General features: G+C 41.2%; 1 protein-coding gene across 3 annotated transcripts in view; it reads left to right on the top strand.

Annotated features, from left to right (window-relative positions):
* The window catches only part of sestd1 (SEC14 and spectrin domains 1), a 158,225-nt gene that overhangs the window by 30,990 nt on the left and 110,343 nt on the right, over positions 1-16,892 (top strand). For all 3 annotated transcript variants that reach the window (XM_041201474.1, XM_041201475.1, XM_041201476.1), the window contains exon 4: positions 6,493-6,601. In XM_041201474.1, the coding sequence (XP_041057408.1) occupies positions 6,493-6,601 (109 nt within the window). The remainder of the gene's footprint in view (positions 1-6,492; positions 6,602-16,892) is intronic.

Genomic DNA, 16,892 nt, shown 5'->3' with positions numbered 1-16,892 from the left:
TAAAGTAATACCAATTGTAAATCAAGGTAACAGTCACCTGATTATTACACCATGGAGAGCCAGCAAAATTGAAGGATAGCTGTCCAGTGGATCGAGTTATACCTGATGCATTGGAATATGATTATGGTTGTTGGAAGCTAATCATCACAGCCTAGACATTTGCTTCAGGAGTTCTTCAGGACCATGTCTTTGGCCTAACCATCTACATCAGTGATCTTCCCTCCATTTATTGGGCCTGCTGCTAATGATGCCACAGTTTTGCACTCCAATCACAATCTCTTTGATAAGGTAAAAAAACTCAAGCCAGTTTTCAGCAGGATTTGGTTGAAGTCCAGGCTTGGGGTGACAAGTGACAGATAACATGGTCACTTGTCACACAAGTGCCAGTGCCAGTATCATTAGCAATAAGAAAAAGCTTATTGCCCTCCCAATTTTCAACAGCTCTGTTGCTAAGCTGCACACTGCCAACATCTCAGCAGGGGACCAGAAGTTTAAACAGACCAGCCATTACACCATAGTTATAAGAGCTAGACAGAGGCTGGGTACTCTGTATTGACTTGCTCACCTGATGCCTCAAAGCCTCGCCACCATGTACAACGCCCAAGCTTAGAGTAAAATGGAATACTTCACTCCATTTGTGTGACAATAAAGAAGCTTGATGCAATCTACAACAAGTCATTTGAATTGATGTGTGCCCATGCCATCGGAATTAGTATTTCCCTGTTCCACCTCACGACAAGATACTTCGCAAAAACTCACCGAGCTTTGACAGCCCTCCTAGCCTGACAATTCTAATACTAAGACGGATGAACAAAATATCATGGGACCACCTTCAAAACAGGAGCAAACTTATATAAACTGGATACCCTTAAGATAATAACAAACAAAAAAACTGCGGATGCTGGAAATCCAAAACAAAAACAGAATTACCTGGAAAAACTCAGCAGGTCTGGCAGCATCGGCGGAGAAGAAAAGAGTTGACGTTTCGAGTCCTCATGACCCTTCGACAGAACTTGCATTCGAGTCTTTTCTTGGACTCGAATGCAAGTTCTGTCGAAGGGTCATGAGGACTCGAAACGTCAACTCTTTTCTTCTCCGCCGATGCTGCCAGACCTGCTGAGTTTTTCCAGGTAATTCTGTTTTTGTTTTTACCCTTAAGATAATTACAGATGTTGGCCACCTGGAGGTGTGGTATCTTATCTTTTCCCTTTAAGTTGTCAAAATACTTCCTGAAAATGTTTCAAATGCAATTTCTTTCCCACACAATAACTGAAATTCATAATGTCAAAACTGAAAAAAAACTACATAATTTCAGTGTAGCATTATTAAATTTAACCATTGAATTATCCCATGTGGCTTTTAACACCTCCATTAAAGTTTTGCTTGCAGGCCAAATCACCCTGAAAAGTCTAGATAAGGACCTAATATCTTTTTTTATATGGAATTGTGCAATACGAATGTACAGCCAATTTCATTTTCCTAAGATGTCTAGCTGTAATGTTCAGACTGTGTTTTTGAAGTTTTTAGAAGCTTCTTATGAGTAATCGTTCAAAATTATTTGGGATAAAAAGTGGCAGAACAAATTTCAAAAAATTTTGCTGGTGAAGTTTGTATTAGAGACATTTTTAAAGCAGAGAGTATGTTTATGTAAGAAAAAATTAACTTGTAGCTTTTGTTTTTATAATACATATTTAAGAAAATGTACAAATGTGAGAGTCTAGTCATGGTAATTCTTTGGGTTGAATTTTGAAACCAACAGGAGGCTAGCAATTCTCTCATTTTGTTAATGGCTAGAAAATGTTATAATTGTTAACACTTATGAGAAACAAGCAGAGAGCATGAAGTGGGCAGATGATATCTTTTGAAAGAAATCACGTCTCTAAGGGGAATGGATTAAATGGAGGGCTGCAGCTGTTAGTGTTTTCTTTCTTTGCTGCCTTCCATCCAAAAGAAAAAAACGAATAGAAGCAGACAAGGGAAACAGGAGGAAGAAGCAGTAAAGAAGGGAAAGAAAAGAAAAGAGGCAGAATAAACATCAGCAATATGAATTCAACAGACAGATCAGAGAGACATCATGTTGTCCCACTTCCTGTGTATAAATACTAGTCCAATAAAATTTATTTTGTGTGTGAAATTCATCAAACTGAGGGTTCTCAGGATTGAAGACTGGATCAAGTTAAAGCATTTTTAAAGTCTGGCTCCACCAATGTGTTTCATCTGTGATTTCTCTTAACAGTGACTTGTGGCTTCTTTCAGTGCAATTACCAACTTAGTGACCATTCATTTTGAATTCTTTTCTGTACATCCATCACCACAAGAATTGGACTTCAAACTAATCAAGCCATGCTGCAAATGTCAAAACATGAGTTAATCTTAATCACTACATCAGAATAACATCGCTTATTTGTAACTGTTTTTAAAAGAATGATGCAACTTTTAAGAATGTAACTTTGTTTTTGCAGTGTAGGGTTGTCACCTCATCCTTTTCCAAATTGACAGCTAACTGTGACAAATAGAAAGTGACAGCAAAGTTCATTTTTGCAGTTCATGGCCCTCATCTCTGCTCACTCACGTCTAAAGGACGCAGACTTGATATGGCAGACAACTGGGGTTTAGGTATCCACCGCCAGATGTAGCTGGACCAGTTAAAACGCTACTGGATCCTGCTCTTGACTGAATCTTCCCACATTGCAAAGATAACCCTTGTTTCTTTTCTTTACTGCAAACGGACTTCTTAAACCATTCTCCCCAGCCACCCAATGCTCACTTCCGACAATAAAGAGCTCCTGGACAATTTTGTCACTAAGATCAAGACAATCCAATTAGCTGCTTCTGCTGCATTCTTCCTTTTCACTTGCCCACATGGCAGAACCTCCTTAATACTCTCCCCTGCCTTAGCCCTAAACCTTCATCTTTCTCTAGTGTCTCTCCTAATTCCCCTCATGACCTGTCTTGAACTCATCTTGTCCATGACACCCACTTCCTTTTGCCTCACCCCTATTTGCACTAACATGCTGATCACCCAACATCATTTCTTGTCCCCCATATAAATGGTGTTCTCTCTCTTCAGGGCAGAATTTTACTGGCCTCCACTTGTGGATTTTCAGGAATGGAATGGGGGGGGCACCGTAAAGTATCCTGGATGGCCTTTCCACTGGCTACTGCAAAATTGCAGAAAACCTGCAGAGGTCCTTAAGTGGTCATTAAATGTCATGTCTTTTCCTCAATTTTGTTTAGGCCTCAGGTGGTTGTGGGGGGTTGGTGGGGGAGGTGGGGGTGAGGTCCTCCAATACTGACCCCCTTTTGAGATCAGTCGCCACAACTCAGATGTTTGCTGGGTGCTTCTTCCCCGCCTATCCTTCAAATCACAATCCCCACTCCCAGGTCTTCCCTCCGATTGCTACAAACAGACTTAACTTTGTCCTGTGGGCTCCAGCACTTGGAATCTGGGACTGCTTGTAGCCCCAGCAGTAACCTCCATTTCCAGTAGTGCTGCTGGGACTACAGAGCTGCCAGTCAATCTCTGAGGCAGGACTTCCTGCATTAAATGGCTGTGGGGCAATCCTGATTAGCGGGAATGGGTTCACCGCCAACTTCTCTAGTGGCAGTGTGGGAAACCCTGTGAACAGAAAAATTCTGCCCCAGGTATTGTCTCTTTTTCCTTCAAATCTGCCGTTATCACCCCACCCTCAAAAAAAATCCCTTAACCCCACCATCCTGCAAACTATTGTCCTATCTCCAACCTCCCATTCCTCTCAAGTTCTCAAATGTATTGTTGTCTCCCAGAACTGTTCCCATCTTTCCCAGAACTCCCTGTTTGAATTCTTACAATCAGGTTCTTCCCTTGCCACACTATTGAAAATATCTCTTATCAAAGTCAAAAATGACATTCTATGTGGCTGTGAAAAAGGTAACCTCTTCCTTCTGATCCATCTTTACTTGGATGCACCTTTGACATAGTTGATCACACCTTCGTCCTTCCGTTCCAGCACCTCATCACTGTCATCCAGCTGGGTGAGATTGCTGTTGGTTCCATTCTTAGCTATCTAATTATAGCCAAAGAGTCATTTGCAATGGCCTCTCTTCCTCCTCTGTCACTGTTAGCTCTGATATCTCCACTGGTCTAACTTGGCCCCTTCCTATTTCTCATTTACTTGCTGCCCCTCAGCGATCATCTGATCTGCCTCATCATTCAAAGACACACAGTTTTCGCATGTACATGGACAAAATCCAGCTATGTCACGCCACCATCTCTCTCGACTCACTTTATCAGACATGGCTTAACCAACATCTGGTACTTGAGAAGACATTTTCTCCAGTTGAATATTGGGAAGACTGATGATGTTGTTTTTGGTCTCCACTTCAAACTCTGTTTCCTGACTCCGTCCCCCTCCCTGGCAACAATCTGAGATTAAGCCAGTCTGCTCACAGCCTTGGTGTCACATTTTGATCAGAAGATGAACTTCTGATCTCATTCGTGTCATTACTGTCAATTTCCATCTCTGTAACAGTGCTTGACTTCGCCTGTCTCAGCTCAGCTGCTGAAACCCTCGTTCTTGCTTTTGTTACCTCTAGACTCAACCATTCTGATGCGCTCCTGGTTGGTCTCCCACATTCTACCCTCTGTGAACTTGAGGTCATTCAACATTTTGTGCCTGTGTCTTAACTCACCATATCCTGTTCCCCAATCAGCCCTGTGCTTGCTCACCTACCTACCTTAGCTCCCAGTCAAGCAACAGCTTGTTTTTAAAATTATCATCCTTGTTTTCATAACCCTCCCTTCTCCCTATCTCTGTAATCTCTTCCAGCCCTACAGCCCTCCAAAGTATCTATGCTCCTTTAATTCAGGCCTCTTGTGCATTCCTGATTTTAATCATTCTGCCATTGATGGTTGTGCCTTCATTTGGTTTGGCTCCAAGCTCTGAAGTACCCTCCCTACAGCTCGTTGCCTCTCTACCTCACATTCCTCCTTTAGGGCATGCCTTAAGATCCATTTCTTTGAACAAGCTTTTGGTGATTTGACCAGTTTCTCCTTATGTGACTCAGTGTCATACTTTTGTTTTATAATGTTCCTGTGAAGCATCTTGGAATGTTTCATTACATTGTTATGCAGATATATAAAATATTAATATATAACACCATTGGCTGGATGTATAATACTTTATAATGTCATTGGCTGGCCATATATCTGTACTGAACTTTTTTGAAAAGGGCACTTTCCCAAAGTAAAGGACATTGACTTATAGCAATCACTATGTTGTATTTGCAAAGGACACGGGCTGCTTTTATGGAGACACAGAGTCTGTGGAGCTCTGAGAGAAGTCACATGATCCAATTCTTGGCTGTAAAAAAAAGATACTGGAGTTTTGGATAGTCAGAGAGACTGCCACAGAGGTAACAGCCTTACTCCAACTCTCTTCTGAAACATCTCTCATCAAAGCTGAGCTGTTTGTGATTTGAAACACCCCCGAGAAAACCTCATTGCAGCAAACCAAGAGCTCTTAAAGGAGAATTCCAAATCAACACCGCTGCCACCAGTGAGAAACCCCAAGAACCGGCAGCTACTGTGGGCCGAGACCCTTCAGCTGTAGATAAGCATCTGGATACTCTATGAATATCTGTTTTTGCTAACCTTACTTGTTACTTAGTCAAGTTTTTAATATATAACTTTTTTGCATGCTGGGGTGGGGGTGCATTGTGTGTATTCTTTTTGCATTAGTGGGTAGCTGGACATACTTGTACATTTTAAACTTTTTGTTAGTAATTTCTAAATCTTTACCTGATTGAGTTTTAGCAATAAAACAAACTCTTTATTTATTAACTTAAGGAGCCTGGCTGGCTTATTTCTTACACCAAGCTAAACACGGTTAACTATATATATTAAATTCACAATAACACCTCCCTTTTAAATTCAAACTCTGTTATGATCAACTCGGGAATGGGACAGAGAGGAGTCAGTTCACCCCTGCTAACCTGGTAGTAACAATATATAGAGGTGCTAGATAAATATAATTTTTTTGTTGTTGGACACATTGACATTATGTGTGCTAGTATGTGCCAATTGAAAACATTTCAGTTTGCTCTTGTGGTAGAATTTATCATTGGACAGAACTGGATGAATTCAGAGCTCCTATAGTCAATATAGGTTCAATCACGATGGACGTACTTGTAAATAAGGAAGACAGTAGACATTAAGAAATGATGATGAGTTATGAAACAAACGATGAATGAATATCAGTAGGTGGAATTAGTACTAGATGCAAGGATAGTGCAAAGTTTGGACTTCGGTGGCGGGTGGGGGGCGCGGTAATGTTCTTTAGCAGTTGTTAAAATGTGATGGGTAACATTTAAATACAGAACATTGGCAGTCTTTGAAAATCACACTGTACCTAACCAGGGTTTGAGTGTCTAATTTGTCTCCCGGTGTTGTGATAAGATTTTATGATTATTGTGAAATCAATACGCTGACAAATGTTATTGTCTCCTTTTTAGGGGGCAAGGACAGAAGAAGTGGCCTTATCCTGACAATTCCATTATGCTCAGAACAAACAAACATGGATGAGCTGAGTGTCACTTTGGATTATTTGCTCAGCATTCCAAGGTGATTCTTTTATTCATGCATGATATCTCTATTTAAAACATGTGACTACAAATTATTGGTCAACCTGAGAATTACTGTCACTAATGACAATTAACTTTTTAGATAAAAACAAAAATAAAAACAAAAAACTGCGGATGCTGGAAATCCAAAACAAAAGCAGAATTACTTGGAAAAACTCAGCAGGTCTGGCAGCATCGGCGGAGAAGAAAAGAGTTGACGTTTCGAGTCCTCATGACTTTTAACTTTTTAACTTAAATTAACTTTTTGTCTGGTCCACTCCTCCATCACCCCCTACTCCTCAACCCCCATCTATGGCACCTCCCCATGCCCACGCAAAAGATGCAACACCTGCCCCTTCACTTCCTCTCTCCTCACCGTCCAAGGGCCCAAACACTCCTTTCAAGTGAAGCAGCATTTCACCTGCAATTCCCCTAACTTAGTCTATTGCATTCGTTGCTCCCAATGTGGTCTCCTCTACATTGGAGAAACCAAACGTAAACAGGGCGACCGCTTTGCAGAACACCTGTGGTCTGTCCACAAGAAAGAACCAAACCTCCCTGTCACTTGCCATTTCAACACTCCACCCTGCTCTCTTGTCCACATGTCTGTCCTTGGCTTGCTGCATTTTTCCAGTGAAGCCCAATGCAAACTGGAGGAACAGCACCTCATCTTCCGACTAGGCACTTTACAGCCTTCCGGACTGAATATTGAATTCAACAACTTTAGATCTTGAACTCCCTCCTCCATCCCCACCCCCTTTCTGTTCTTCCCCCTTCCTTTTTTTTTTCCAATAATTTATATAGATTTTTCTTTTCCCACCTATTTCCATTATTTTTAAATCTATATCTTTTATGCCCTGCTAGTCTTTCCACCCCGCCCCCACTAGAGCTGTACCTTGAGTGTCCTGGCATCCATTCTTAATTAGCACGTTCATTTAGATGATATCACCACCGTCAACACCTCTTTGTTCTTCTGCCTGTGACATCTTTTGATTATCTGCTCCTATCACTGCTTGCTTGTCCCTACAACCACCCCCCCCCCACCTTAAACCAGCTTATATATCACCCCTCTCCTAATATTCACCCAGTTCTGTTGAAGGGTCATGAGGACTTGAAATGTCAACTCTTTTCTCCTCCGCCGATGCTGACAGACCTGCTGAGTTTTTCCAGGTAATTCTGTTTTTGTTTAGGATTTCCAGCATCCGCAGTTTTTTGTTTTTATAACTTTTTGTCAGGTGAGTCTATTCAATACACTTCTATGGAGATTATTTTGCGATGAGTAAAAAATATTATAAAAATGGTTGTTTGGTATTACAGAACCTGAGTATTGCTGGAAAAAAGTGACATTTTTTTTGCCTAAGCTTTTTTTGCACTCACCAGGACAATTCGCCAAAAAAATCAATGTCAGGGGAAAAGACATACATTGTATGAGACGAGAGTGCTGATTGGTTGGCAAGTGGACTCTGGTAGAGGTGTTGCCATGGAGAATGCACCAGTCAATTGTGATTGACAGTTAACTGCCAAGCATTGTTTGAAATTTGAAACCAGACATTGGTTTAGACATTGTTTTGGTCACGTCATTGCCCTGGGGAATGAGCCAGTGAATAGCTGTCACTTTTATTTTTGTGCAAATTGATTTTTAAGAAGTATTTTTGGGAATATGGTGGTATTCTGTAAAGAGGGGTGTGTGTGTGTGTAATTAAACTGGGAAAAGGTTAGTAAGGTCAGCTTGTCTGTGGGAGCAGAGAGATGAAAGGTCAAGGTCTAGATGCATGCATTTGTAATGAATGGTGAAGTTGAAGGTACAAGTAAATAGGATGGCTTGTAAAATTTGCATTAGGTGATAAGTAAGAAGGACTTGACTTTTCAGCCGCTAAATTTCAAAGGTTTCATAAGTAAACAAGGGAAGATTATTAGATTTCATTTTACCTGAAAGTGGAAACAATAGGAAAACATGAACAATTTCTGTAATTTAAAACAATTGAGTTCAAAGAGGTGCTTAGAACAATGGAGTCTAAGATCAAAGTAGAAAAGGATATTTAGGGAAAGAGTTTTAGTTAAGTTGTGTTGCCTTTGTGGGGGAAGATGTTCTGAGACCAGCTCTGTGCTGAGAGAAGTTGTGAATTTAAAGCGACAGTTTCAAGCCAGAGAAGTCTTTGTTTTCGGAAAGCAGTGCGTTTCTGAACTTCTTTCAGATTTCCACAGCAGAGTGGAAGAGAGTGTGAAGTCGTGTGGTATACTTTATTAAACTAGTCACAGTTTTGCCTTTAGTAATATTACAGGATTTTTATGGTTAAAAACATATCAGGGAGCTGTTGCCAAGTAGTTTACTTGTGTGAGAAATTGATTTTTAAAATATTTTTAAGGAATATAGTATTATTCTTTGGAACAGGCTGTGTGTGTATGATTTAATTAAACTGGGCAGAGGTTAATAGGAGACAGATTGCCTGGGGGTTTTAAACATGAAAAGGATGGAGTGTTAGGCTGAGGTACAAATAAATAGGTTAGATCTAATATTTGTATTTTTAGGCAAGCTGAGAGTTTGTTTGAATATCAAAGGGGAGTCAGAGATTAAAAAGGAACATGTCTGCGTCTTGCAAGAGCTCCATGGGTTAACAGTTGTGGGGATATATTTTATTGAATCGAAAGCAAAGACAATATTGAAACATGAAAGATTTTATATTTGGAAGGATTGGAATTCAAAGAGATGTGACAACAATAAAACCTGGGATGAAAGGGGAGAAAAGGTATTTTAGAGTTACTGTGGAGATCTTAGGATAGCTATAGCTGGAACTGCTGTTTGAGCTGTTGAGGTAGCAGCTGGAGCTGAGTTAGGAGCTGTTAGCTCTGGGCTGGGAGTAGATGCAGCTTGGATCAACAACCCCCCCCCCCCCCCAATCCAGTCAAGCCAGAAAAGTCTTGGGCTACAAAAAGCAATTTTCTTCTGAAATTTGTTTTTCCACAGTAGAGTGCAAGGGAGTTATGGGTCATGTGGTATGCCTTTATTCAAGTGACAGCAATTTGCCTTGGATAATATTACTGGATTTTGTATAGCTAAATATCTATAAGGGAGTGTTGCCTGGAAGGTGTTTACTTGTGGGTCTGACAAAGTGCAGAATCTTTTTGTGGGAAACGTTTGTAAGACTAACCTTAATTATGCAGTAATCTTGTATGCTTAATTTTTTTTAAATTCTTGTTAATAAAACTTTTGCTTTTGATTCTTAAAATCCCATAAGTGTTACTGGACCTCTTACTGCTGAGACCGGTACGTCGTCTTCTCGTTTTCAGAATACAAAACAAAGGGTATGGCCCGTAAACCAAATTTCCCTTTGGGATTTGGTTTGTGCAGCAGTTAACACCAACTATGGTCATAATACTTGTGTGTTCAGGCCAAGTGGGTGTTTTGGGGAACGATATGTAAGATTGTTTCAACTATGTCATTTTAATCTTGTGTACTTAGGTTTTTTTGATCAAGTTAATAAATCTTTTAATATTAAAATCCTAAAAGTGTTACTGGGATTCTATGCTTCTGGGATTAGTAGTATTCCCCTTGTTTGCAAAATACAAAAAAATAGTTATAATCAGTAAGACAAGTTTCCCTCTGAGATTTGGCTTGCTCAGCGAATAACGTCGGCTGCGGTCGTAACATTTTGTTTAGCTTAAACAGGCGCAAAGTGTGTACATGTTCTTTCTGGCTGCAAACAGAGGAGTGTGTATTAATATATGTAGCTTCCAGTACACACAAGTGCACCACACTGCAAACCTGACTCTCAATCTTAAATTAGCTGTCAGTGTAATTCCAAGCACACTGAGGATTATTTAGTAAATGTAGTCCAATTGCGGAATCACATCTAATGTTGGACACTATGTTTTGAGTGTTGCAAGCACATACTAGTACAATTGGTACCTTGCCCTTTGCGAACAGTGAAAGGGACATGCTGTTTGATATCCCAGTCTTCAGGAAGTATGGCCTACGTACCCAGCATCACACTGGCACTGAAATTCATATACTACCTTGCTCATTTGTGTGATAGACAGAACACCTTTTTGGCTTGATGGCTCAACCTGTTAGCAGTTATCACTACTTGTGTTGCTACTGCACAGTAGAAACATGAAACAGCTAGCTTCACTTGGTCAAATATTTGAGATACCTTGCCCTTCCAGGGTAATCTGAAGTAGACTGGGCACTTTTCAGGGCTGAAAGTGATGGCCTTAGGCCTGTTCATGAGATTGTGGGATATACAGAATGAAATGATCTGATCAGGGTAACTATTATCCCGCAGGATGTTTTTGACATGTTCTATTTCAGCATCACGCTTGCATGGTGAGCAAATGGCTCAGGCCTTACTTACAAGGTTGCCAATGAGGCCAGTCTGCGGAACTTGTAAGAGTCTCAATGCATATATTGATCTGTGAATGTATCCTTGTGGTAGACCGTAGTAGAGAACCCCTTGGCAGATCTCTCAACTAGTACATCAAGGAAAGGGAGTTAATTTGACTGCTTCATTTCAAAGGTGAATTTGAGTGCAGAATGGAACCCATTAAGACATGCAAAGAAATTATTACATACAGCTGCGGATTTAACGTATCATCAACATTTCAGAAACATGCAAGAGGTAGGAGGTTGGGCGTCATTACATTGAAAACACGTTATTCATGGAACTCAACAAAGATGTTTGTGAGAGCTGGGCCTCGAGGAGATCCCATGGCAACACCATCTATTTGGGCATACATGGCGTCATTAAAGCTGAACTCAACTATGCGAGTTGCTGAGTTCATTAGCTCAATTAATACTGATTCACGCAATGGTGGTGGGTCTAGATTTCCGTGATATAGTCTGCAGCGCAAATAGCCATGACTTCCTTAAGTGGAACATTGGTGAATAGGCTAGCAATGTCAAATGAGCACATGAACACAGCATTACTATTGATATGCAAGTCCAGCTGGTCTTTGCAAATGTGAAAGAATCCTTCACTGTTTATCTTGAAAACTTGCTCAAAACTGATCATAACAATTCGGCCAACCCTTTGGCCAATTCATGCTGTGCAGAACCAATCATAGATAAGATAGGGTGTAAAGGGGCATGACTATGTGTCTTGGGAAACCCATACATATGTGGACGCAGCAAACCATGAAGGCAAACCATCATAATAATCACGCGGCAGCTTATTGCTCTTACACAAATCTGGCAAGCATGTTCTAGCTTATTTTCGAGTAAAGCTATCCAATCATGTTGAGCAGCAGGTCCAATGGATACTAATTTTGACCCGTCATTAAGGATAGTGTGCATTTTGTTGATGTAATCATGCTTGTTAAGGATGACTATTCCCGCCCCTTTGTCTGGTTTACTAATGTGTATGTCCAGCTTGGTCTTAAGGCATCGCAATGCGTAAGATATTCACGTTGCATATGAAAATCAGGCAGGTCATTCAGAATCCCGCAATATGCGTACGCTAGATCAGCTAGGCGAGCTTTCAAGGATTCACTGTCTTCAGTAGACACTGGTTTGTGGCAGTATAGTTGTGAGCAGAGGAGTTCACTCAGTAAATACCTCTTCCCGTTTGATTTGGGATGAAGGCACACCAGAACTGTGACCATGAGCCAGAACAAACTCCTTGCTTTCTGAGAGTACATGATCAGAGAGATTTGTTAGGTGTCTGATGAGTGCAAAACAAAAAGCTTTGACAAAGTGTCTCTTTTATTCAGCAATTATAAAAATGTTTTTTATAACGATCTATTGTAAGTATTATTTGAAGAATTTTTTTAGAATAAATTGAGCTGTAGGGACTTTCTTGTGATAAATGGTTTGCTTGTGTTAGCAAAGTGCTAGTTTTTTAAACTCCTTGCTCACCCTATTTACTTTTTATGCATATTTGTGAATTGTACAATGGATATGACTATCACACTTTTGGAATTTTAAACAAAACTTAAGGTAGATTTTAAATTCTCTTTTATTGCAAAAAAGACTGTCAGATTTTGCTTCAGACATGCGTGCATTAGTGTCCAGAGACAGGTAATTGTGAGCTAAAGCAAATACATGGTGTAAACGATTGAGGAAAATTGGGCCTCAGTGAATTAAATATGTAATTATACTGCTGCCAAGTTTCTTTAATCTTTAACACCCATTTGTTGATCTCTCAGTTCTATCCCCAAGCTATAAGGGTGTGAATTTCTTGTAATTGAGAAAAAGAGGCCTGAAGAGTGAAGAACTACAAGCCAAGACTGCACCCAGACACATTTCCCTCATGCATTACACACCTTGGAGAGACAGGCATTTATAGAAACGCTGGATTAGCCGACTGTATGATGGCTGTGCTTTTCAAGGAAGGCCATTGACAGACTATTGGGTTTGAATTTTCCTTGAATTACTCAACGGAAGTTGATGGGGATGAAAATACTTGTGGCAGCTGGCATGCTGTTTTCTTGAGACAGTCAACGTGTTTCATCAGGGTGGAACTCGCATCGAGATCCACCTAATCCAACCATGGCAATTAAGATTACTAAAGAGCTCATTGAGTTCACTGAGGGCTGTGTTCAGATTTTGAGCAGGGCACATGGCCTGCACGTGCTGTCTGGTGCAGACCAGGTGCAAGAAGTTGGAGCCAGTCATGGCCAGCATAGGGACTTAGGTGAGTCCCTTGAAAGGGTGAATAGCACAGAGGGAGACTTGGCAATTAGCACACGGCTGTTATCAGAGTCCGTGGAGGTTGCGGGAAGAGTGGTCAGTAACCGAATGGGCAGTGCATGTCAACCTGCTAGTATTGTGGGGCCATAAGAATAGGGGGCAAGGCTTCTAAATCCAAAGGTCGGGGGTGGCTGGGTCCACTTGAACTCAAGGAAAGCTACAGTTGGCAATGGGGACTGGACTCTCAGATTTTGGCTCAGTGGTGGTATGGGATAGAGCACCAGGCATCAGGAGCACAAAGGAGAGGGACAAGGGGAAGGAAGGACACAGAGGTCAAGCCATCAGCGAAGGATCTACTGCAAATGACGGAGCTACCTGAGATGCATGAGAACCAATGATGCGGGAGACTGCAACTCTCCAGACAATTGGTCACAGGCATCTGTGCCTCATTGTTGGAAGACCTTGCACCTCACAACACTGCTCTCCATGCCCTGCCAGCAGCCATCAAAGCCAGTGTGGCCTTGACCCTCATTGCATCTGACTTCTTTTGAGGATTGGCTGTGGACATTGGTGGCATCTTGCAAATCCCTTGAAGAGATCTCTTGAAAGGATACTCCTTTATGAGAACCCAAGATAGAAACATTCCAGACAAAGCCATCTGCTCACTATGAACACTATTGAGCAGGCCTTTGGCCTCCAGAAGATATAGTTCTGGTGCCTAGACTGGTTGAGTAGTGCCCTGAGGTACACCCCTACTAGGATTTTGCTCATTTGGTGGTCTGCAGCATTCTTCTTCACATGGCCCTCCAAAGAGGTGTGGACCTTGAAGATGGTGAAGTGCTGGAAGGACACAGCTCGTTGGAGGAAGAGGAGGAAGATGCAGAGCACCAAGGTACCCCAAGTGCACAGGAAAGTGGTCAGAAGTGTGCAGGGCTTGAGGACCTTGGTCTTGACTATTCACACATGCTCTTGGTCGACCTTCCACATTCTAGCTGCCGTGTAAACTTGAGGTCATCCAAAACTCTGCAGCCCATGTCCTTGCTTGTGTCAAGCACTGTTCATCCATCACCCCTGTGCTCACTGATCTAAATTGGCTCCCGGTTAAGAAAAGCCTCAATTTAAAAATTCTTGTCCTTGTTTTCAAGTCGCTCCATAACCTCACTCCTCTATACCCCTGTAATCTCCACCAGCCTGACACCTGAGAAACATGCACTCATCAGATTCTAGCTCCCTGTACATCCTAATTTTAATTGATCCACCATTGGTGGTGATGCCTTCAACTGCCTAGGCCCTCAGCTTGGGAATTGCTTCCCTAATCATGCGTCGTCCAATACAATAGCCGCTAACATTGTGGCTGATTGGGAATCCATTTCTGGCTCTTTGCATTTCTGATTCGTAAATAAAATTAGTGTGATTGATATCGCAATTAGGTATGTGTTTTCAGTCGTCATATTCGTATGGCATATGTATGTGAACTTTAACCTTGCGTGTTTGTTGGTAAGGTGAAAAAGCAGCGAGTGTGAATATTCCTGATTATTGTGGCTGTTCTAATTTCTTGGTCACTGAGTGCTGGTAGATGGTTTTTCAGTAAATATTGTTATGATTTCAGTTCAGACCAGTAACTTTTTAGAAGAAGAATTCAGAAATCCCAATTATTTACTGAAAGAATGAAGCCACAAAATACCACAGCTTAAAACAAAAGAATTTTTGCTAAACAAGAGTTAAGCAAAACAAACACTAAATACTATCTTGAGTAACTGCCTATACTCTAAAACCTAGAATCAACACAAGTTAAGCCTGAATTAACAGCCAAATTGCAGTCAATTATAAATTATACATTAAATGGTGGATACAACTAAGACAGATCTTACGAATTGGCTTAGCAGTCCACTCAGCATATATGTCATCAATTTCAGTCAGAAAGAACTTCAAAATTTTGTCTTCCTCATGAAGAATTTCAGCTCCTCATCTTCTAGGATTTATCCTGATTTCTAGCCACCAGCAGCGCACAACCAACCTGAGTTACACGGGCATGTTCTTCACCAAAAACGGCACACATCTGCAGAACCTCCTCAACAATGCTTATGATGACCTGGATGATGTATATCTGCGAATGTTATCTACAAGTAACAGAAACTACCGCAGCAACAGTATATTTGCTTACTCTCAGCTTCTGGATGTAGCCTCTGTCTTCTTCAGCCTGCCTGTCCTTGCACCACTGGGATCACAGCTCTATGGCCTTTTCATATGGTTTTGACTAGTTTCACTTTCCCAGATGATTTGGTTTCCAATCTCAGTTTCAGTCTACATTTCCTAGTCAGTTTCTTTTCTACATTTCCCTTTTCTTTTTCCCTTTCAACTAGGGTCTTGCTCAAAAAATGCGAGCTTTTGAAACTACAAATTTTATCACAATACACGTGTGTAAAGTAAGTTTACTTGTGCAAAGTAAACTTACCTGTATTGTATGCAAGGTTTTGTTTTTTAACTAAATTTAGTGCATGCGGCTAAAATTGTTTCCCCACAGCAACCTCTCCACAGTGACTAGCCATCAATTTATATTGGCCAGCACTGCCCTAAACCTCTCTGCCTCTCCACCACTTTTTCCTTCTTTAAGATTCTCCTTGACACCCATCGCTTTGACCCAGCTTTTGCCATATCGCTTTGTGTCACTTGGTGTCCAATTTTGCTTCATAATGCTCCATGGAGTTCCTTGGAACATTTTATTATGTTAGAGGTGCAATATAAATACGAGTTGTTGTTGTTCCTGCTGCTGCATTCATCTAGGGGAGTGCAGAGTATTCCATTGTACTCCTTGTGTCATGTAGATAATAGCAAGGCTTAGGGGAGTTGGGAGGTGAATTATTCACCACAGACCTGCTCTTGTAGCCACAATATTGATGTTAAGTTGATGTTAATATTGGTCCAGTTAAGTTTCGGGTCAGTGGTGACCCCAAGGATGTTGATAGTGGGGTATTCCGCAATGCCAGTGAATGTCAAAGGGAGGTTCTTAGAATCTCTTATTGGAGATGGTTATTACCTGGCCATTGTGTGATGTGAATGTTACTTGCCACTTTTCAGCCAAGCCTCAATGTTGTCTAGGTCTGCTGCATCCAGGCACTGACTGCTTCATTATCTAAGGAGCTATGAATGTAACTGAACACCATACAATCATAAGCAATTGTCCCCACTTCTGGCCTTAGGATGGAGGGAAGGTCATTGATGAAGCAACTGAGATGGTTGGACCTAGGACACTTCACTGAGGAACCCCTGCAGCGATGTCCTAGGGCTGCGATGATTGGCCTCCAACAACCACACCCATCTTCCTTTGTATGAGGTATGACTCCAACCAGTGAAGCATTTTCCCCCTGATTTCCATAGCCAGCAATCTTACAAGGGCTTTGGTGAGCCTGAAATGAGCTTTGATGAGCAGGCTATCGGTGGGTAAGTGCCTCTTGATAGCAATGTCAACAATCCCCCCATCACTTTGCATTGCTGCGCTGTGAAAAAATCCAAGACATCGGTCTGTGGATGAATATTAGAAAATTATAAATTGGTAAGAGAAAGTCCCTCACTAAATTTACAGAAAGTTGAGTTTCCTTTTAGTACGCTATCTATAAATGTTTCTGTGCTTTTAAAACATGGACCCATGACCTCAGTGAATTTGAAA

Source organism: Carcharodon carcharias, chromosome 12, assembly GCF_017639515.1.
Source record: "Carcharodon carcharias isolate sCarCar2 chromosome 12, sCarCar2.pri, whole genome shotgun sequence".
In the NCBI taxonomy this organism is placed as follows: Eukaryota; Metazoa; Chordata; class Chondrichthyes; order Lamniformes; family Lamnidae; genus Carcharodon; species Carcharodon carcharias.
The sequence above is the reverse complement of the archived record's forward strand: the minus strand, read 5'-3'. Positions and strand labels throughout refer to the sequence as shown.